The sequence below is a fragment of the Akebia trifoliata genome, chromosome 3 (assembly GCF_017979445.1).
Source record: "Akebia trifoliata isolate Shusen 1 chromosome 3, ASM1797944v1, whole genome shotgun sequence".
Classification (NCBI taxonomy): Eukaryota; Viridiplantae; Streptophyta; class Magnoliopsida; order Ranunculales; family Lardizabalaceae; genus Akebia; species Akebia trifoliata.
This window is the reverse complement of record NC_141377.1, coordinates 53347891-53371090: the sequence shown is the minus strand read 5'-3', so window position 1 is coordinate 53371090 and position 23200 is coordinate 53347891. Positions and strand designations below refer to the sequence as shown.

The 23200-nt window shown below is 35.9% G+C and overlaps 2 protein-coding genes across 5 annotated transcripts; one reads left to right on the top strand and one right to left on the bottom strand.

Moving 5' to 3' along the window:
* Positions 1 to 196: 196 nt before the first annotated feature.
* On the bottom strand, positions 197 to 5193 carry LOC147407951 (pentatricopeptide repeat-containing protein At2g22070-like). Of its 2 annotated transcripts, XR_015176933.1 has the most exons (3): positions 2981 to 5193; positions 1852 to 1941; positions 197 to 1750 (listed from the first exon to the last, which is right to left on the bottom strand). XR_015176933.1 is itself a non-coding variant. In XM_086436752.1 (2 exons), the coding sequence occupies exons 1-2, from the start codon at positions 5046 to 5048 to the stop codon at positions 1928 to 1930; spliced, it is 2082 nt and encodes a 693-aa protein (XP_086292878.1). In that variant the 5' UTR covers positions 5049 to 5193; the 3' UTR covers positions 197 to 1927. The 2 variants fall into 2 exon arrangements, 1 of the variants encoding a protein (XP_086292878.1); XM_086436752.1 differs by having other exon boundaries at positions 197 to 1941.
* A 2413-nt stretch (positions 5194 to 7606) lies between these two features.
* Positions 7607 to 22724, top strand: LOC147407950 (polypyrimidine tract-binding protein homolog 1-like). Of its 3 annotated transcripts, none has more exons than XM_086436749.1 (11): positions 7607 to 7763; positions 9358 to 9562; positions 9755 to 9964; positions 11659 to 11721; positions 11818 to 11891; positions 12336 to 12425; positions 16058 to 16115; positions 16272 to 16376; positions 16476 to 16557; positions 17958 to 18070; positions 18721 to 22724. In XM_086436749.1, exons 2-11 carry the CDS (start codon positions 9377 to 9379, stop codon positions 19069 to 19071), a joined length of 1332 nt encoding a protein of 443 aa, XP_086292875.1. In that variant the 5' UTR covers positions 7607 to 7763; positions 9358 to 9376; the 3' UTR covers positions 19072 to 22724. The 3 variants fall into 3 exon arrangements, with proteins under 3 accessions (XP_086292875.1, XP_086292876.1, XP_086292877.1); XM_086436750.1 differs by lacking the exon at positions 7607 to 7763 and adding an exon at positions 8516 to 8537; XM_086436751.1 differs by lacking the exon at positions 7607 to 7763 and having other exon boundaries at positions 9380 to 9566.
* Positions 22725 to 23200: the final 476 nt, after the last annotated feature.

Genomic DNA, 23200 nt, shown 5'->3' with positions numbered 1-23200 from the left:
GATTAAATTACAAATGACGATTTATACTTTATATCTTCTTTAGAAGTGTCTATAACTCATAAATATCATACAAAATACTGATCAAAAATATATATATATATATATATATATATATATATAGATATATATGTATATCACACAAAACATCTAGAGCTTTTAAAAGAAAATCAAAAGATGTAGATATAATGTATCAAATATAAATTTAAATCACGTACCTGGTTCAAAAATGGAAACCGTTGAATCTGTAACTTCTGATATCCTGAAAACTTGATGAAAGGAGGGAGGACGTCTTCTCTTAGCAATTCTACAGGGCTGTTATGCATGAGTGAGGGGAGGAACTTCCCCCACCCTAACTGTAGGATTCAAGAAATACCTCTTTTGATCACATCTTTAATTAATGAGGTAGTTTCATAATTTTATCACCCCTCCAATTAGGAACCTGTTAAACTCAATTTACTTGACAAAGGCATAATGTGTAACAAACTAATTAATTAATTAACAAAAATATCAGTTAAATAATAAATATATTACAAAATGGTATTCCTTTTGAGTAGATAAAATCAACAAATGAATAAATTAAGAGATGAAAGAGGGGAAGAAACAACCTGTGCCGATAGCTTGTTAATGAGACTTTGGATGATAACTAGTGAATCATCTTCAATCCATAGAAGTTTGATTCCCAGATATGTTGCTAGCCTAACCACTCCAACAAGGGAACAAAGCTTCTTGTTGATTATCAACTATCAATACTTCTCAACCAATTGAGAATCATGAAAGGCTTCCCTAAGGAAGATTGAACCTCCATCCGTCTTCCAAGACAAAGAACGTACCAGAGGTTCAGGTTAGCATCCCCTTCAACTGCTTAGAGAACCAAACTTCTCTCTAAAGTGGGTGAGGTGAAACACAAGCATTATCTTCTCAAAAGAGAGGTTCAAGATCTAGTGAAGAACCCTCACAAGAAAGCTTTTCTTTTCTATTGCACTGGCCTTGGATTCCAGGAAATCAGAATAGAACATCTATAAACTTACATATTTTTCACTCATCTCACCTTTGCAAAGGGTCAGTCACTTGGGTAGCTTTATTGAGGCCTCCGATCAGTTCAACCAGCTCAACATACCAGGAGTGTCTTTGAAAAATTGTATCTGGAATTACTAAAAGAAGTTCAAGATCCATCCAAAATGAGCAATCTTCTCTAAGAGATTCTGATTCTCTAATTACATCATCAACAATTTTCTCAACATTCCAACTGGCCATCTTCATCTCATTCCTCACTTCCATGTCAAAATTTGAACTTAAGTGAATAAAACCCTTCTTCCAAAATCTCAAAAACCGTTGATATTCAGAAAATCACAGTAATTGAGCGACTAACCGATGTTTTCCAGTGTGACTCAATTCCCTTTTGCACCTAACCAAGTCTCTAAGCAATGTTAATTTGATCAGATTGGCTCACTGATATCATCATTGTCTTCAAAACCAGTTGCAGCTTCTTGCTCCTTTGGATTGGATGACATAGTTAAAGGGGAGCTCCTTTCGAGTGTGAAAGAAAATAGGTTTTCTCATGTTCCAAACATTGACAAGCAAAACAAAGTTTTTCCTGTGTTTAGTTTAGGAGAGATGGATTTTAAAAAGAAAATTTGGGTTTTTCAAGAAAAGAAGATGGCGTGAACAGCGAGAAAGGTGTTGAAGACTAGTTTCTTGGCTTATAATACAAGAGTTTGGTATCCATGGAGAGCTTCTTATAATGCATGAGCTGTAATAATAATAGTAATAATAATAATAATAATACATGAATATAAATGACGTAAGTGAAGAATATTTGAGAGAAATATGAAAGGAAAGAAGATCACATACCTGATCAGCTGTGTTCTGATTTGGTTTGAAGACTAAAGCTGCTTGGAGTTCAGCAAGCTTAAGCTTGTCAAGGGTTTTAGACTTTTAAGCCTGAAATTGTAATGAATTATATTTTTAGAAGAGTAATACACAATTAGGTGGTATAGTTCAACATTTTTAGTATTCATGGATGATGCACCAAGTTAACCAAGAGAACTTGAGCTTGAAAAACACAGTCCCTTCAAACATACACAAAACTAGCACCCTGGCCTGGCAAGACTAGGCCTCTTGGACTGCCGCCTGCCATTAGTGCAGAGATTAGATGGAATGTTCTTTTTAAAATAATGGGGAAAAGTAGAAATTTGTAATAAACAATACACAATTAAATTTGGGAACAAAAAGTGTAAATGTTAAATATACCCTCACCATGACTGTAATTTTAGAGAGACGAAAAAGAGAAAACCTATGTGGTCGCTTCTGTAATTGGATAACCAGCACTGACAACCGTCTTTACATTGAATGGTTCACTTAAGTGTGAAAAGTCAACCCCAAATCTTTGGGATAAGATTTTGATTAAATATTGAGGAAGTGTGAAAAAACCATCTTGATCTATTATTTAGCCTCAAGTTGCGTAGCACCCATGCAACTCAACCTCCAAGAATGAGTACTAAGAGTTCCCTCAACTCTCAAACAGACCACTCTTACGAGACCACAAGAGCTGTGTATTGTTCTCAAAACTGATTGGTTTTTTATCCAGAAAGAAGCCCACGAATAGTATACATGACACGAGAAGAACTTGTATTCGAGACTCTTGAGAACACTCGCACTCTTTGATCTTGGATGAGTTCCTTGGTAAGTTAAGGGAACTCCTAGGATTCTTTGGTAAAGGTAGCTTGGGCTACCCTGGGGGATTAGTTTAGGAGCCACACGTGTGCTATGTGAAAAGAGACTTGATCAGTGGAAGGCGTCTGAAAGCTTTATCAAGTATCCAAAAACAAGCATCAATCAGATAGTAACTGTAAATCATTGCGATTGTTGGCCATGATTCATTGATGAAAAAAATCACTAAAATGGTCAATTACACTATCAAATTCAAAACTAGAGTTTACATTAGCTGTTAGATCCTCCAGAATTGCATAAATCATCTTACAATGTGGATGGGTTCTATCTTCTACACAGAACACGTGAACTCTGTTCTTCACTTCAATCCAACTACATCCAGGGTCTTTCTTCACTTCCAATCCTCTCAATTTCTTCCTCACTTTCACAACCTCCTCCCACTTTCCAACTCTTGCATAAATATTCGACATAATTACATAAGCAGATATCTGCTTAGGATCCGAACCAAATATCCTCTCGGCCACCCTCTCGCCCACTTCCATGTCCATCCAAACCCAACAAGCGCTAAGCAAGGCTCCCCATACAACGCTGTCTACTTCAATTGGCATCCCATTAATGAACTTCTCTGCTTCTCGTACATGTCCTGACCGACCAAGAAGATCCACCACGCAAGCATAGTGTTCTAAGGTCGGGACTACCCCATAATACTTCTCCATCGAGTGGAAAAATTCCATTCCTTTGTCTACCATACCCGCACGACCGCAAGCCAATAGAAGCCCAACAAAGGTAACAGCATTTGGGTCTACTCCTTGAACTATCATCTTCTGAAATAGTAAAATCGCCTCAATTCCCAACCCATGGTGGGCGTACCCATTAATCAGAGATGTCCATGCGGCCACATTTGGTGAAGATATGTTCAAAAATGAGTTTCGAGCATCAGTGATGTTTCCACATTTCGCATACATATCGACAAGGGATGTTCCTACATAGACATTCGATTCAAATGGTGTTTTAATCACTTGAGCATGTAGTAATTTTCCTTGTTGAAGAGATCCGAGAGACGAACAAGCATGAAATAAAGTTGAGAACGTTGATCTGTTCCTTTCTATTGGTAACCTATGCATGATCACATATAACTTCAATGCATCTTCGAGTTGATTGTTTTGAATATAACCTGAGATCATCGAGTTCCATGTCACAGTGTTCCGCTCCCCTTTTATTTGTTCAAAAAGCTTCAAAGCCTTGTCAAGCTCTCCATTTCGGGAATATATTGAGACCATAGTATTTGAAGTAACTAGAGTTCTTTGAGGCATTTCTATAAACAACCTTTTTGAATCCTTAATCCGGCCACTCATGGCATACCCTTTGATCATCATATTATACGAGACCGGATTCTTTTCAACCATTTGATTAAAAATCATCTCTGCCTCTTCAATCCTACCCATCAAAAGAAACCCTCCAATTATTGAATTTGACGAATTTAAACATGGGTTAGCTAATCTTGCATAAATCCTCTTGGCATCTTCAATTGCATCACAATTACAGTAAAATTCAATAAGTGCACCATTAATGGATTGATCAAATTCAAACCCGTAAATAATTGAAATCCCATGAACAATCTTTCCTTGATACCAATCACCCAACCTACCACAAGCCCTTACAACACTATCTAACGTATACTCATTTGGCATCGCTTCTTGAAACACTCTCATCAACCGAAATAATTCCAAAGCCTTCCTGCATCCATCGTCACTCCTCGAATAACCCGAAATCAACGAAGTCCACGAGATAACATCACGGGCCGGCATTTTCGTAAATAATTCCATAGCTTTCTTCATTAAATTACATTGAACATAACCCACGAGCATCAAATTCCATAACAACTTATTGCTATCATGCAACACATCAAACAGTTTTCTTGCTTCGTCGATTTCGTAACAATTTGCATAGAAATTCAATAAAGAACTCCCTACGAGCTCGAAATTAGCCGAACCAGATTTCAAAACAAGACAATGGATCTGTTTTCCATCATAAAGAAACTGTGAACGAGCACAAACACTTAGAACAGAAGAAAAAGTGGTCTCATTGAGCTTTGTACCACATCGATGCATCTTCAAAACAACGGAAAGAGCTTCTTTGAATTTTCCCCACTTCGAATACCCAGAAATCATAGTGTTAAAAGACACTACTGTTCTTATCGGCATTTCGTCGAATATGTTTCGAGCAATCTTTAATTCGCCTTTCTGAGCATAACTTGTGATCAAAATGTTCAAAGAAACTACGTGGGGGAGGTGATTTTGTTGAATGATTGAATGGAATTTGAAGAATTTCCATCGTTGATGTTTCCAGTTTGTGAAAAGTGACAATTTTGCCAGCATTTTAGAGAGAGAGAGAAGGAAAAAAAAAAAAACTTTTGCCTATTTGCGCGGAGCGCGGAATGGCTCGTGGACTTCGTTTAAAACTTGGAAACTCGAGTCGAGTCCACTCGATGACCCGCGATTCGAGTGAACGAGTGGAATGACTTCGAAATAAATAAATATTGAAAGTGTTATACATTATAAGAATCTTTTTGTAATTTTAAAAGTCTAAATTTATATTTATTTTCTATTTATAAAACAGGACATTAAAATAATATATCATTTATCTTGGTTGAATTATATTTTCTTTTTATAAAAAAATTTAGTGATTAAGTACTCAAAAAATTGAGAATTCTACTATAATTGTGTAATAACTAATGGAGTCGTGGGGACTTCTTGCGATGACTTTGTTTTTAGATGGTACTCTTTATGTAATCCTTAATGTTGTACTTTTCTTTTCGTTGTTGTTCTTCTTGAGGCTTCCTCGGCCTCCTTGTTTTTGCCTGTTTTTCTTCAATATAATTATACTTTTCAAAAAAAAACTAATGGAGTCATGCGGTCTTGGTAAGGGTTGGATACGCAACTGACATGGCAAGGGCACAATACCATAGATCATTTTTATTGGGATACATAAGAAAAAGATGTGCGATTTTGTACCCATGCCACATTAGTCACATACTCAATCGCATACTAAGACCACGTGCAATCATCATTATTCTAACTAATGTGTGTTTGTGAAAATAATTTTGAGACTTTTAAATGAGAACTGTTGTTGCCCTGCCAACTTTTGCTAACAACACACCATCTATGAGCAATTCTTTTGTGGTTTACATGGGAATTGTTGTGGCATTAACAAAAGATGGTGTGGCAATGGCAATAGCAAATATCCTTTTAAATATTATAATGTTTAATTTATTTTATTTTTTATTTTTTAATATATTGTACAAGCCTCCAATAATCTAAAATATTACTTAATTTTGAAGATAACATAATAAAATGATGAGTCGTGTTGGAGTGACCTCAAGCTGAAATCTCATATCACACTTCTTGACGTGAAAGTGAATATGAACCATAAATGCTTTTTAGGAATCAAAGATACTCTTTCACTCATATCGCAATGAATGCATCTATAGTTCCCATACACTTTTATGTCAAGAAGTACGATATGAGGTTCCAGTCTGGGGTCACTTCAACGTTATTCTAAAATGATATTTCTATAATTTTAGAAGGATACCATGGTTTTAACACCTGGGACAATGGCATTATAATTTTATACTATAATAAACTTTTTATAAATAAACATTAATTAGTACGACTTCAAATATAACATATTAAAAACTAAATAATATGGTGTATGAAGTGTGGGTTTATAGTTTTATTCATTTTGATGAAAATGATATTGATAAATAGTAAGGTTATAAGTAAATGTGAGGGCATCTTTACTCTTGTGAAATTTGATTTTGAAACACTTTACTTCACATCTCTGATTAAAATAATAAATACATTTTTGTGAATAATTCTTTGACTTTTTAATACTTATTACAAAATTACCCCACTATTATTATATAATTTATATAAAATTCTCATTTTTTTAAAATTCTTAAATGATGAAGAGAAACATTTTTAGGGATAAATGAGGAAGGTACATGTTTGTGAAGGTTACTAAAATCATATAAAAAACTTCAATACTATCTATTAACCAACCAACCACTCCAAAAGATTGATATGTTAGAGAAGGGAGAGCTAGAAATATAAAAGAGTCATGAGATTTAATTGGGGTATGACTTATCGAGAGTGGATGAAAACATACACTCAACACTTCCCCTCACCCATAAGAGTGGAAAGATTCTGCTATACAAACCAGTGCATTGATACAATGTTAAAACATTACTGCTAAAAATATTTTTCTATTTTATCTTTACTTCTTAAGATTTTATAATACTTATATTATGCTGTTGTATAATGATAATTTTTTTAAAATATTATATTTAAAACTTAAAATTGAAAATATTTTGAATATTTTAAAGGAATAACCTAAGAAGTAATTGATTTTGGAGTTTGTCAAGGAGTCATTAAAGTCTTGGACATTAAAGAGTTTATGAGTTTCATAAGAATTGATACTGCGGTTTTTAATATAGTTTTTGTGTTTCATCTTGTTCACAAAAGAGATTGAAATGATTTAGTTGAATAATCTCGATCTCGGACAATATTTTTATTCATTTTCAAATTTTTTATTCATTTTCAAATTTGTGAATAAGAAAAACAAAAGAAGAAAAATATGGAAATGCAACTGTCCAAGAAGGATAAGATGAAGAAATTAGAAGAAATTTGTTCCATTTTATATCTTGAAAAAAAGAAAAAAAGATTTACTACTGTCATGCCAACTTTTACTAACGCCACACCAACTATGTGCAATCCTTGGGTGATTTACATTAGGAATTGACGTGGCATTAGTAAAAGTTAGTGTGGCACTAGCAGCTCTCTTTTGAAAATACTTAGGAGTAAAATTCTAAAATACTTGGGTAGGGTGACAAGCACTAATATGCGCCCAATAGTTATATCCATACCATTAGCTATTTGGCGCGGGGTGCGTACGTGCGCCATATCGGGGCGCCAAAATCTCATCATATAAATGCAAAAAAACGAGAACAAAAAACGTTTTCTGTTTTCCCTCTTGGGTCATTCTTTTTGAACCCTAATCAAGGATTCGAACAACTAATCGATTCTGATTTTCAGGTAGCTATGACCTTAAATAATTCTCAAGCTATGTTTGATTTTGCCCTAGTTTCTACGACTGTTCGTTATCCTCCTTGATTTTGTTTTGCAGTTCTGATCTCCGATTCAATACAAAACTAAATCTATTTTTTGTTTGTTTGTTTGAATTCGTGATTGTCTTCAAGTTATGATCGTTCAGATGAGTTTTTGTTTTAATTGTCGTTTGGGATTGATTTCGGATCGAACTGGATGATATTTTTGTTTGAATTGGTGTTGTTTTTTCTTGGTTTGCTTAGTTTTTGAAGTTGAAATGTTGGTGGCAAAGCAATCCTTCTAGTCTGATTCAATTGTTTAGGATGAAACGCTTTTTTTACATTTCTCGGCTTGAAGTGTATGATTTGTGTGGTTTCAATGACAACATTTTGTAGTTCAGATGATGCAAGGGTCAAGAGTCTTGTTGTTCGGCTAGCTTTTGTGTTTCTGCAATTTAGGGTTGTTTTATTTTGATTTAAATTGTACTTTCTGCAATGTTTCCAAACAGCATATGGTGCGATCGCACAGTAGTATTTGCCGTAGGCATATCACCAATTTTTTTTTTTTTTTTTTTTGTGTTTTTTATAATAAAAATACCAAAAAAAAAAAAATGAAAAAAAAAGATTTTTAGAATAAATGTATATATTTTTATTTTTATTTATTTTTCAGTTTCATTATAATTAACGATTCTTGCAGGTTTAACAAGCTTGTAAGAATGCTTAAAGTCAAAAAGGAAAAAACATGAAATCTTGCTTTTAGAAGGTTGCAAAAATCCCTCAATCTTGCTTCTTGAGCTTCGTACAGACAAATTAAGGAATACAAGACGTAGAGAATGTAGTTAGATTGTATATTGCATATGCCATCAGATATGAAATCGTATACTTATGAATACCATGAATAATAGCCTAATTGCATAATTAGGTGTCCAAAAATTGTATATGCTGCCTTTGACCTTTTTAAAAAAAAAAATTTAGAGTGAGAACTTTTGTCTCCACACTCTAATTATAATTTTTGATTCATCGCAAAGAAAAGTTTGTTTGTGTACTTCACCTTTTAACTATTGTTTGAATTTGACCATATAATCTACTAGAGTTTGCTCGTGCCTACAGCATGAACATCCTCTTTGAGTTAAGGGGGTAGAAGAGAGAAGGCAATAAAGTTGTAGGGTATTTTATTGGAAAAGGGGTAATAGATAAAAAACAATGAAGTTAATGGATTATTCTTGGAAAGTGAAGTAGTAGAGGAAAAACAGTAAAGTTGGAAGGGTATTCTTGGAAAGGAAGAGAACAGGAATAATAATAAAGTTAAAAAATTATCATCGAGATTTGTAATAGAATCAAATCTCAACCCCTCTTTATGTGGGGGATAAAGAGAGTGAAACTCACCGTTGTGTTTTACTATAAAGGTGAGAAAAGGTTTTTTGTCATTTCAAAAAGTTGAAGTTGTTTAGGATCTCTCCTCTTGTTTTATTTAATTTAGAACTATGTGGATTTAGCGTGGAGGGCCTGTATATAATTTTTGTTTTATTGCGCAGAGAGTTGTATTGGTAGGGATCTCATACATCAGTTTGTCCTGTTGACAGGAGTGGGTTGGTGTATGAAATGGCATCTGTATCCAGTCAGCCACAGTTCCGTTACACACAACCACCTTCCAAGGTACTCCATTTGAGAAATTGTCCATGGGAATGCACGGAGCAGGAACTGATCGATCTAGGAAGGCCGTTTGGGAAAGTTGTCAATACAAAGTGCAATGTTGGAGCAAATCGCAATCAAGCCTTTATTGAATTTGTGGGTGTGAATCTCGTTTATACTGTTTGGTTCTGTTTTCCCCTTGTTTAATTTAGGGAGATTCTATTGCCACACTTCATTTGTAAATCACCAAAGACTTAACACACATCTTGGGGTGCTGTTAGTAAAGTTTCTGTGGCAATAGAAGCTCTCTTAATTTATGTACGTTCACTCCATTGTGCTTTCTTGTAGGCCGATTTAAATCAAGCTATCGCCATGATCTCTTATTTTGCTTCGTCATCAGAGCCGGCTCAATTGCGAGGGAAAACTGTCTACCTACAATATTCCAACAGGCAGGAAATAGTAAATAACAAACCTACTGGGGAAGCCACTGGAAATGTATTGCTGGTGACGATCGAGGGTGTTGAGCCACATGATGTCAGCATTGATGTTTTACACTTGGTACGTAAACTTCTTGTTTGCATTTGACAATAGAGAGAGAGAGAGAGAGGTAAAACTATCACTAATAGTTCAATTTCCTTTATGGGATGATATGCAATGTGAGTTTAATGCCTGTCTCATTTCATAAAGCTTTTGTTTGACACGAATCTGCATGGCAGCAGGTCCATGTCATGGAAACATCTTTGATGGCAGCCTATTGCATCAGGAGAAAGCTCATGTGTGTTTGTCTCCTCTCTCCTTTGCTCACCACTTCCTCTTCATCCTTACTCCTCCTCTTCCTCTTCCTCTCCTTACCATCTAAAGAATTAGGAATGCTTTCTTTTTTGTCTCTCTCCATCTTCACCCATATTTCCCGTTGTTAAGTCATATGAAATTGAAGACATACATTTATAGTTGTTTTTCATTGCCAATGGAACTTATATATATCATAATCAATAAATTTTGTTCTCTTGTGCAAGTTGGGATCTTGTGATTGTGCAGGAGTCTCAATGCACTTTTTGTATCTTTTGTCTGTTTGTTTCTCAATTTTGTGACAGAGATAGATTTGCTTATGTTTACGTGGTTATATCATAAATTCCATAACTCTATAGGTGCATATATGCACAAACATCTTAATATTAGGATTGATGAGTGAGTTATTCTATTGAAAGTTTTCTGTGTATTGGAAATCTAGCATATTGAAATAGTTTAGAGTGGTGTAGGAACTAGGAATTGGGGAGGAGGGAATGGGGTATTTCTAAGTGCCTTTTCATGTTTCCATTGGTTGTAGTAGAGAATGAGGAATTATCTTGAGTCTTCCAAGATAAGTATCCAAAATTTCCTCCTTAACGTCGATAGATGTGTGGAAGAAATTAATCCTAGACAGGATAGGCAATCTTTGCTTCAATATAGAGACCACATTCATTCTCGAAGTAAAATTAAAGGATGTTTCATCTTTAGACGGAAGACTAGTGGCCTGATTATTCTCTTTCCCCTCTTTTTCAAGATCACATGCAGTGAGCAACCAAATTACACGGAAATTTCACAATCAACCTCACTATGGAGCATGTTGACTATGGATAAACCTGTAGGTCACAGTCTGAAAATTATTGGTCATAGGCCCATTGTATAGAAAATATTAGCATCTTCTTTGCATACTCAAGATTTCCAAAAGACTATATTTATTACTTCATTTAAGAATGTTACTGGTTATTTACAAATATTTCTGCCCATATTTTTCAAAGATCTTCTATTTAGATGGGACGTGATTGTTAGTTTAAGCACCTTGGCTTCTGTTTTCTCTCTCTCCCCCCCCCCCCCCCCCCCCCTCTTTTACTTTAGTTTTGGTTGGTTTTCTCTACCTTGGGGATTTTCATTGTGATTTTCTTTTCGCTGTTCTGAGTAAATTCTTATTTCTATTAAAAAAAAGGTGCTAATCATTATTCTACATTGATGTGTTTGGAATATTTTTTTTGGAGGGATTTATTTCCTATTGAATGATTAGCAAAAAAAATTGCATATAGAATATTATTTTTAGGTTGCACCATTTGCAAAACAAATGGAATGTTCTGGATATTCATTGCTCAGTTATTTTGCAATTACCATTAGTGCGAAAGGGTCTGATGAAAATCGCCACACCAAATTCAAAACATGTTCTTTACTCAAAACTGTATTCATGGAAATTTTTGAGAGAATTTGTGATTCTGGTGATGCAGGTATTTTCTGCTTTTGGGTTTGTATGTAAGATTGCTACTTTTGAGAAGACGGCTGGGTTCCAGGTTTATAGATATTAAGTTAATTCTACTTCTCTCCCCATTTCTGATTTCTTTTTTCCCTTCATATGTGAACTCCTTGTATGATGTCATTCTTTTCAGGCGTTGGTTCAGTTTTCTGATTCTGACACAGCCTCTGCAGCAAAAAATGCCCTCGATGGGAGAAGCATTCCTAGGTGAGACTGAATTGTTGTGATATATGTGTGTATACGTACTTATTGACTGTGTTTGACCGTAACCATGTTCTTTAGGCTTCATGGTCCAAGAGATGATTCTTATACAGCAGAATTAGACCATATGATGGGTTATTGGTGGAAGATGTCTGAGGCCTAAAATTGATCCAATTAGATGATCTTAACCATCTGTGCATATATATTTTTTTCAGGATAACTTGTCTATCCTATAGAATTCTTAAATCTATGATTACAATCAGCCAGACTGGTTAGCTTTTGACATAGAAAATGACGCAACTATGCATGGTTGGTTGTGTTCTCATCATCTGGGCCAAAGCATACATCTGCAGTTTGTAGGCTGTGTTTTATCCCTGTTAGTTCATTCTCTTAGGTGTGCATATGGTATAGCCTATCGATGCATTTTCCTCTTTTTGCTTGTCATTACAGGTATTTGCTTCCAGATCATGCATGTACCCTCAGAATAACATATTCAGCACACACGGATTTAAGTGTGAAATTTCAGAGCCACAGGAGTAGGTAAGCTTATTCTCATATTTAATTTATGGTGTTATGACTTCATGGTCCCCAAATTTTTGGGATAAGGTTTTGATGATGATCATGTTGATGATGACAACATTATGGTCCTGAGATTTCGGTACTCGCCAGACAGTAACATTTGTTATTGCATATTTATTTCTTTCCCGTGAATAGTTATTGATAGCTGTTTAGTCATTTATACATGTTATCCTGTTAAATTTATGTAAATTTTTTTTTTTTTTTTGACCGGTAAGCCTGTTTTTGGTGAGATTGGTAATTTGGTGATGGCGGGAATTGAATCCAGGTGGGAATTGAATCCAGGTCCATGGTATCATCACCCATAGACTTTACCAACTAAGCTAGCTGGCACTTTCTCTTTTGTGCAAAACTTCACCAATTTCCTTGAGTTCTTCCTTTTAAGCTTTGTTACTATTTTTTTTTTGTTAAGTAGGAATTTTACTAGAAAGAAGAGAGAGAGGTCCTCCGGGATACAAAGGAGCAAAGTAAGAAAAGCTAAGAGAGAAAAACAAACACAAGCAAAGAACCAAACCACACGACAGCTCGCAATTACAAAGAGCAAAGCTCAGCTCATCTAAACACACAATCCTCAAAGAACACCCCTCTAAAGTCTTCGTTTAGTTTTCACCACCAAAAGAGGGGCTAAGAATGTCCATAATCACGTCTCTTGTTGACCAATCTTTTCTTTGAAAGATCCTCTTGTTCATCTCCTTCCAAATACCCCAACAAAGGGCAAATGGGAGATTAAGGGCGAAAGGGCACTTAAGGCGCAAGGCGAGGTGCAAGCCTGAGTATAGTTAGACACAATAAAATTAAAAAATTAAATAGTGAAAAATGGATACTAGATATTTTACACTTATAAGTGAGTGAGGATTTTGAGAGAGGGATTAGATTCAAAGTGGGCATGGGAGACAAAATCAGATTCTAGGAAGATAGTTGGTGCGACACATCGCCTTTGGCAGCTCAATTTTCGTCCTTATACGCTTGTTCTTTGAAAAAGAACCGCTTGATCCAGCAGTGTGTGATGCGCAATGATTCTAGCTCTACCTGGGACCTGAGTTTTAGGAGGAACTTCAATGATTGGGAGCTAACTGAGGTAACATCTTTCCTTGATTTCTTGCATTCGTTTCAACTCAACGAGAGCGAACAGGACAGGTGGGAATGGACGAGGGCTAAGGATTTGAGATTCTCTGTCAGATCCTTTCATGGGTCACTCATCCCTTTGGATGAGCGAGCATCTTTAAGGTCCCTCATTTGGTCCAAATCAATTCCTTCTAAAATCTGCTTTTTTGTTTGGTTGGTATCCCTCGGGAGGATTCTTACTTTGGATAACTTGATTGCTCGGGGTTGGATCACTCCAAACTGTTGTCCACTTTGTCTAGGGTATGGGGAATCTGTTGATCATATATTAATTCATTGCTCTTACTCTTATAATATTTGATCATTTTACCTTGATCTGTTTCGAATCAATTGGGTCTTTCCTCGTAAGTTCTCCTCACTGTTAGAAGAGTGGGATAGTAATGTCTTTTCATCCAGAAAAAGATTCCTTTGGGTGATGTTTCCATCGGCTATTGCTTGGGGGGTTTGGACCGAAAGAAATAACAGGGTGTTCAATAGTAAGAGAAGAAGTTCTCACGGTGGTTTTTTGGAGATCTTGGGCCTATTGTACCATTGGTCAAAACAAAACATAGATTTTGCGGGGATTACTTTTGAAGATTTCGTTTTTAGATGGAACACTTTTTCGTGATCTTTGATTTTTCTTTTCCTTGTTTGGTTTCTTTTAGAGGCCATCTCGGCCTCCTTGTATGTTGTTTCCCTCCTTTTTATTAATATATTACAATTGTCAAAAAAAAAAAAAAACATATACAAATGTGAGTTTTTACACACAGGTTGAAGTATTCAACACTTCAAGAAGTAGAACGGTCAAATAATAAAAGAAAAAATACAGAGGAATAAGGAGAATAAAAAGAAGGGAAAAAAAAAAAGTAAAAGTAGGCCAACAACACGTGTTGTTGCTGCTACAACAGAACAACAACTATGGTTATCAATGGGTTTGGGTTCTGTTCAGGTTTGGTTGAGCACTAACTAGACCCTAAAAAGGTTACCCTTGTTAGGCTTAAGTCAACTAAATCCTAACAGGCTTGGGCTGAGTAAAAATCACCAAATGTAAAATTCTATATTTTTAATGATAAAAAATTGACACAACCAGAAATTAGTGTCTTAATTAAATAAATTAATTCATTTTTAGTGAGGCGCAAGGTGCACGAAACGCACGCCTGGTGCACCTTGACTTTGAGGCGTAGTCAAGGCGTGCGTATTGGTGCGCCTCACTTAAACTGCCTCGCCTCACATGTATTAAGGCATCTTCGGTCCGTCCTGCCTTGAGGCGCTTGCCTTGACTACACAGCCCAAACAAATCTCTTCCCTTCTGAGAAATATGTTGTGATTTCAACCTTCACAAAGGGAGATAATAGAGCTATTAAAAATCCAATAAATCTGAAAAAGAGAAAAATGAACTCAAATTTCTGCAACAAAGAGACAATGAATGAGAATGTGGTTACCTGACTCTACACTCAGCTTGCAAAGATGACAGAAAGAGGGACCCTGGAATCGCCTTTTTAATAAAATGTCCCAGGTGAGGATCTTGTCAAGAGAAACCAACCAAGTAACTAAGGTGACTTTGGAAGGAACCAAATTAAGCCAAACGGAAGAAGCCGGGAATCTCTGGTCGAACTGTGGCATAAGAGCAGTGTAGAAAGACTTCACAGTAAAGATTGTGTCCTTGTTTCTGCCCCTCTCCTTTCTTCCACGTCCACTTCGAGATCAAAAGAATTGAGAAGTTGTAGGAAAGTTGTGAACTCGTCAATCCCCTAATCGTTGAAATTTTTTCTAACTCCCAAATCCCAACCAAGATCAACACCACTGTGATTCAGACAATCTTTAGCACTCCAGTTCTTTTTTGAGGAAGCACCATTAAACAAAGAGAACTGATCTGATAAAGGGGCTTTCCCATATCAACTGTCTTCCCAAAAGCCAACTTTATCCCCCCTTTCCTACCTTGAAACTTATCTCCTTATCGAAATTGGGCGAATTGTCTTCCCAAAAGTTTGATTCAGACAAGCTTTGTTACTATGTTCCATGAATGAGCGTCAGAGCATGACACTAGTATGTTGAACACCAAATTTGTTGACTCCACATTATAGTTTAAATAAAATTTGAAACAAACTGACCAATTTTATATATTAAAAGTACTAATGAATTGTGTGATGGGTTTATCTTACTATAAATATCAATTTTTTGGGTGAAATACTATATCATATAGTTACATACAAGAGAATGCACGTGTATAATGTTGTATTTTTCAAAATTATAGTGTAAGATACACTTTACCAATCACCAAAAATAAAATAAAATCTTGTAATAATGTAAAGAAAAAGAGAAGGAGGGTGGCACTTGATTCCATGGAGTGTTGGAATCAGATACTGGTACTTCATCCTTTTAGAAGGGTTTGTGCATCATAGCTCTGTTAGATCCTTTTTTGGTTTTCTTGAACAGCTTATTTGAGTTCTTTATTATGAGTGCTAGTGTTGCTTATTTTCCCTGCTGTGATCCAGGGACTACACTAATCCGCACCTTCCTGTTGCTCCATCAGCTATAGATGGCAGTGGTCAGGTAAATTTCTAGTTATAGGCGATTTCTGGTACTTCATCATTAAATGGAAATCCTTGGACCTGATGAAACACCATTTTAATGGGACTATTGTAGAGTTATCCCCGATGTCATTTTGTTTTTTTCTCATAAAATCTCATGTACTTGTCATTCATGCAGTTTGCTGTGGGTCGTGATGGGAAAAAACAAGAACCAGAGAGTAATGTTCTTCTCGCATCCATAGAGAATATGCAGTATCCAGTGACTGTGGATGTTTTACACATGGTATTTTCTGTTGATCATTGTTCCCTTGTTGAGTAAGTCTGCTTTGTTCCCGCAATTACCTTATTATTATTATTATTATTATTATTATTTTGTGGGTAGGTATTTTCTGCATTTGGACCAGTTCAAAAAATTGCCATGTTTGAGAAGAATGCCGGATTTCATGCTTTGATTCAGTACCCAGGTAGCTTTTTCTTTTACTTAGTTCTTTTTTGTGTTATATTGTACATCAATGTTCAGTCCTTGCAGTTGGTCTTAGTCTTTCCATAACTAATAATATAACTATTGATTGAACACATTGATGACTATCTTTGTGTTGTATTGTAGCATGGCAACTAATCAGAAACCTGGTGTTTTTCTGGGACACAAATCAAGCAACTTTGCCAACACTACGGAATTTTTAACACCCAAGTTTATGTGCCTAACTGCTTCTTTACTAAAACATACATGTTGTACGGTCATGATGATTTCTCTGGGATACTAGGAATGCCCCAATTCGGGTTTTTTTTTTCCCAGTAGTTATTTTCAAAATTTTCTGGTTTATGATAGCAATAAAGTTTGACTTTTTTGACTCTATGATAGCTGGTCTCACACTTACAACTAGAATTCAAAGAGTGTTGGAATAGTGTGGTATAAGATATAAGGATAACAAAGACAGGCACATTGAATGAAAACCAAACACGGTTAAATGAAGCTGAATGAAGCACAATTTTCCCAAGTCTTCAATCAGTACACTTGCAAAGAAAGTAGAAATATGCAGATTTTTGGTTTTTAGCTCTTGAAGACTGGATATCCTGATAACTCACTTACATTTGATAAGGCTTTAGGATTGAGTGATAGCAACAAAATATGGCTTTCTCAGACTTTAAACCAGATAGGATTCAAATACAAGGGGTTTTGAAATTTTATAATAAATATGAACCACCATCCCTTACTTTCTTTCCGGTGACTGGAAACTAGTGACCATCATCTCTTGCTTTCTTTCTGGAAACTGACACGACCAGCATACTCTTCTTCTTACAAGTAGGTCTGATGGGGTATGCAATGGGTTGAACGGCAGGAAGACTCATGCTTGACGTCGAAGAATCATGGAAAGCTACTTATCACACACACACACACACAAACAAAAAAAAAGAAAAGTCATGGAAAGCCATACCTGATGTGCCTGTGACGAGCTTTAATATCTGATCCATGACGAGCTCACTTTAATGGAAGTCCAGCCTAGTCTTACATGGGCCCTTTTTTTTCATTCTGGTTTGGTGTGAGTATAATTGAAGTCCAGGTAGGAAATCTTCTAGGTCAACAATCAACTCATTGCATGACCATTCACACCTCAAGACTATTTCTTCTGAACCATTAGCCATTTTTGTTAAGTTTTAAAGTGTGCGCGATGGTTGGATGTTCTTAACCACCCGATCAGGTTCATTTTTGGAAGAGAAGACCTATATGGTCCTGTCTTTTTCTTCTTTTGTTTCCGCAAGTGATGTTATATCTTTAAGTGAGTGTTTTTTTTGGTTGTGCAGTAAACTTATTGTATACTTCGAAGTTTGAAGTATGTGCATTTCTTGCCTTTCAACGTTTCAGATGTTCAGATGGCCATTATCGCTAAGGAAGCCCTAGAAGGTCATCCGATCTATGATGGGGGGTTTTGCAAGCTTCATCTTTCATATTCTCGCCATACTGATCTGAGTGTGAAGGTAACACTTAGCCTAAGAGCTTGTTCAATTGTTAAGTGTGGCTGCCTGCCAGATGCATGTGACTAAATATGCACCAATATAATAGCAACACATCAATCCACAATGGAGTTCAGTTGCACTTGCAATTTTGTAAATGAGTGGGACCCACATTTGATGAGTTTCAGCTGGTAGATCCCATTTGAAGAAATTAGATCATAAAACTATCCGGTTTGAGATGAATGAGCAGAAAAAGATAAAACTAGGTATGAACGCATTCAAGAAAATTTAGACGATATTGTGATAAGCCGATAGAAAATTAATTTGAGATGGTTTGGGTGTTTGTTTGAGAAAGACTGATTATGGCCCTACTTGAGATATTCAAGTCTAAGGTTCTAAACGAATTAAGAGGAAAAAAACCGAAAAGGATGTGGATTGAGATTGTGAAAGTAGGTTTCAAACACATATTCAATAACATAAAACGTGGCTTTGGATAGAGTGGGTTAGAGGAACAGGATTCATTTAGCCGACCCCAAAACTTTGGGATTGGGCTTTGATGATGATGATGACACTATGTCTGAACATCTTAGATGCGATTGGAACTTACCAACATCTACTTAAGATGTTTGTGAATCCCTGCCATTTTGTGAGCTTATAAACGGTACTTGTTTCAGGTGAACAATGATCGGAGCCGAGACTACACAATCCCTAATGTTGCCGTCTTGAATTCCCAACCATCAATTCTTGGGCAACAACCACTTCCTATGATGGGTTCCACTGCTCCCCTATACAACGGATCTCAGTATGCCATGGCGGCCCACGAGTTCATAGGGCCTCATCCGATTGCAGGATGGGTTGGAACTCCTGCAGGAGTCCCTCCTCAGCACATGCCGCCTCCCCAAATGCCTAATAACACATACATGCTACCTGGGCCAATGCCCCTTGAGATGAGTCCCGGAATGATGCAGCAGCCAGGCCAAAGTGGCCCATCACCCATAACAACCATTCCACCTTATGGCCCATAATCAGCCTAAAAATAATCCCATTCTGTAGTGGCTTCTTTTTTTGTTTTAATTATGTTCCATTATTATTGATTTTCTCTAATGGTTTAGGGTAGTTTTTCACAGAAATTTAGGGAGATGAATATGTATCTTCTCATAATGTCCAGAAGTTGCTCTTGTTTGTTGGTGATGCACAGGATTCAAGATAGTTTTAAAACTCGCTCCAGACAACTTCTCAGGTGAGTTATCTTGGTCTCAATTTGTGCATAACAGAGACTCGGGCGAAAATTGAGTCATGTTGGTCAAATCATCTGGTTTTATTTCTTTCTTACTTTTAATGAAATAATCATGTTTGAAGAGTTCTTATAAAATAAAAAAGTGTCAGACACTTCTAAGCCCAAGCCCACTGACACATAAATGTTTGGTCCACCCATATAATAGAGATTTGAGGGGCTTTTTTTTTTTTTTTTTAACATTTTGGGATCTACACGTGGGCCCGAATCATGGCTAGAAATCATCGCCGCCGTTGCTGTCATCTTCATCGTTGAAGACTTACCTTTAAGATTTGGAATCTTGCTGTGGAAAATATATGGAGACTTGGTTAGCTTTTCATGACTTCTTTTAAGAATACTTTTTCGTCCATCAGAAAGAATTGAGTGGCTGTCACATAGTACCAATTATCTGAGTCTAGGGTTCTTTTCGAACGAGTCAGGACTGAATTACGAGTTCGAAAACATGAAGTCAACGTGGAAAAACTTACAGGTTGTCCTTTTCATTGTGCGTCAGGGAAGTTCCTACTAATTTAAAAACTGAACCACCTTTTTTTTTTTTAAAGGTTTTTTTATACTTATTTTCAAGATTACAATGACCAAAATGTCCTTCGTACACTTATTCGATTAGTTAGTTTGGAGTCCTTGGATTTGTATGTGGGACAGAAAAGATTTAATTTTTTGAAAAAATGTATTAAAAAGTCCCTTTCAAAAAAATATTGATTTTTTAATTTTCTTTTTATTAAATATTAGTCTAAAAAAGATTTTTCAAACAAAAAATATCATAACAACTCTTTCAATGATTTTTAAGGTTTAAAAAAAATGTGTTTATTTAATAATATTTTAGGTACTCTTATGTTATAAAATTAATGATAACTCCCTTGATTATTGTCATCTCTTATAGAACAATTAAAAAATATATATAAATAAAAAAAAATTCTTTGTCTTCTCTTTTCATAATTAATAATTTTTTAATTCACATAGATGACTATAACTACAACAAAGATGGTGATGGAGATGAGTATGGTCATTACCACCATCAAATTGATTTGATCTATGTATGTTAGATTTGTTAAAATATATAAATAATTTTTAATAATTGAAACATAATTTTAGAATGTAACTTGAATATTTTGAATTGATTCAACTCAAAAATTAGTAAGTTGATTTAAATGACTCAAATAAAATTATACTGAATTTATGAATAATTTTTAATAAATAAAAATAAAAATATTTATTATTTATTTTTTACAGAAATGTTAATGATTAAATAAATTAGTCAAGTTTTTTATTTGACTGGGTATATTTTTAGATCAAACCTTCTTGTAAAATAGTTAAAAGGGTATTTCAGGCATTTTTCTTAAAAGATTCTTAGTATGTTTATATTTTATTAAGTGGGATTTAAATAGTACATATTCTCAATAGAATCCTTTATAGATATTGTTCTTAAATACATTTATTCAATAAAATTTTCAAATTGATGACTTATCACTTAAACTCTCGTATTTTTTATGAGAAACTAATAAAATGGCCTTGTCTTGTACCTCTAGGCTCTGGTCAAATCTTTTTTTTTTTAATCTTCAAAATAAATTGCCATTTTAGCCTATTCAAGCATCTTTTTAACCTCTTATCATAAACCCTTCATTCTATTTTCAAAAATATATTATTCTCAACTCTCAAAAAAATTAAATCTCTTATGAGGTTTTTTACAATGATGTAAAAAAAATTTAATGATTCTAAACTTATTCAAAATAAAAAGGGACTCAGATATACTAACTCACTTGGAATGTGCACGGGATCATAGGTTTTTTCCCTTGTGTGTCTGGAGGAAAAAAAATCTATGGATCTGTGTACATGTCACGTTAGTTGAGTTTTTTTTTTCTTAAAAAGAAAAATCAAAGTTTTATCTAGGGGCTCAGCTGGTCGTTTGGCTTACAGCATCAAAACCTAGTTTTGTTAATATTTTCCAAAAAAAAAAAGTCTAGTTTACTTCGACGTTTGATGAATGAAGTCCAACAACATGACCCTGAGATGGGAAAAAATACCTAGAGTCTCAGAAAGTCAGTTCCTAGGAATCAGTTCTTTTCCTTTCAATTCAGCTTTACGTTGGACTCTATGCGTCCATCGTCGATGGAGGCTAGACAGATTCATCAAAAATTAATGGAGATTCTACGAACCAAAAGTCAACAATTTGCCGTATACGTTAAGTGACAAGCCGATCGACTTCAGCACGGCTATTTACAGAGTACCTTTCTTAGGACTTGAGCCAACCAAGCCAAGCTGAGCCGGGCAGTAATATTTCTCCAAACAACTCGATGGTAGCCCACGTTGCCCGCTTCTCCTTCTCTACGCTAAAACAGTACAAAACCACAAACTGCCTGCCCGTCCTGCCCGAAATCACTATCTCATCTATAAGTACAACTAACCTCTTTTAGAATCCGCAACCATCCTTTCTCCGTGAGTCATGGCGAGACTTGCCGTTTATCTAACCGTTATCTTCTCCCTCTTCATCCTCTCGCATGCTCGTTTTCCGTTTAGTATACCGTCAAATCTCGACAAGGAACCTATACCGACAACTACCCTACCGAAATCTGACACCAAGGATGCTCTCCAGACGATCCATCTCCCCAGCGAGAAATCGGGATCTGACGTCACCCAGGTTGAAGTGGTGAAGGATTCTGAAACCATCGCGACTGGAGATCTACCTGAATTTAACACTAATACCATCGGCATCGAAGCTATCGGGATCTCCCGACCGTTAACGTTGACTTACGATGTCAGTTTCCGTCCAATCAACCGTCACTTCCACCATATGCATGGTAAACGCCCGTTCTGGTTCCGTTTCCCTCACCATTGCCGTCATCACGGCAAACCTATTACAGATCCACAGTCCACCACCACACGTGAGATCGTGTATGGTAACGATATGATCATGAGTGACAAAACTGAGATCAATCCGATGTTCGGCAACGACATGCGTAAGTTTCCGATGAGGATTGCTGACTTTCACGGCGGCAAACGTCAGTTTCCGTTCAAGCCCCATAAGGTCAACGAAGGTTGGTTGACCGAGATGGGATTCAAGAGGCCGCGACACGTGGAACATAAGAAGGAAAGAGAAGAGAAGAACGAAAAGGAAGGTGGTTTCTTGAAGCGGTTTCGGAAGTTTTTAAACCGCTTTTGAAGACGTGGACACTGGTTTCTGGTTTTTGAAGATATATTTATTAACATATAGGCTTGGATACTTTGAAGAACCATAGACGCGTACGTATGTAATCGTTCCTCCCTTTTTGTTGGTGTTTTTTTTTTTTTTTTCCGTTACGGTGTTATATGTGAGATATTATGGTATGGGACATAAGCTTTAGAAGCATTAAATATGGAAATAGTGATGTTTATTATCTTTGTACATAACCTTTTGATTTTTGATTTTTGATTTTTGATTTTGGATTTTGGATATTTATGGTACTTTGTAAACATGGTGGCTTCCCTTGGATTCTTATTTCTAGAATGTTTTGAACAGTAAAACAATTTGATGGTTGAGATCATCCGATCAAGTTGGACTAGTCTAAGCAGTGGAGATCAGTTAGTCCAGCGGCATCTATTGAGAAAATTGTTGCTATAGGTTTTATTAGGTGTAAGGGTGTCATGCCATCAGTTTGAAACCACAAGGGGTATCTCTAATATTGATGAAAACATAGGGGGACAATTCTAAATCACCCCTTTTTTCCTTTCAAGACCACAACATATTATCTACAAAAGGATTCACAAACATTTTTAGCGCTACTATTGGCGCACCTATTTTTACTAACGCCACACCAATTCCTATGTAACTACTCAAGAGTTGCACGCAGTTGGTGTGGTAATAGTAGGGGTGTCAATGGATAGCC

Coding starts and splice junctions, on each gene's coding strand:
- LOC147407951 (XM_086436752.1), bottom strand. CDS start 5,048: ATGCTGGCAAAATTGTCACTTTTCACAAACTGGAAACATCAACGATGG.
- LOC147407950 (XM_086436749.1), top strand. CDS start 9,377: ATGGCATCTGTATCCAGTCAGCCACAGTTCCGTTACACACAACCACCT. Junction 12,426..16,057: donor TTTCAGAGCCACAGGAGTAG/GTAAGCTTATTC, acceptor GCTGTGATCCAG/GGACTACACTAATCCGCACC. Junction 16,558..17,957: donor TGCTTTGATTCAGTACCCAG/GTAGCTTTTTCT, acceptor TCAACGTTTCAG/ATGTTCAGATGGCCATTATC.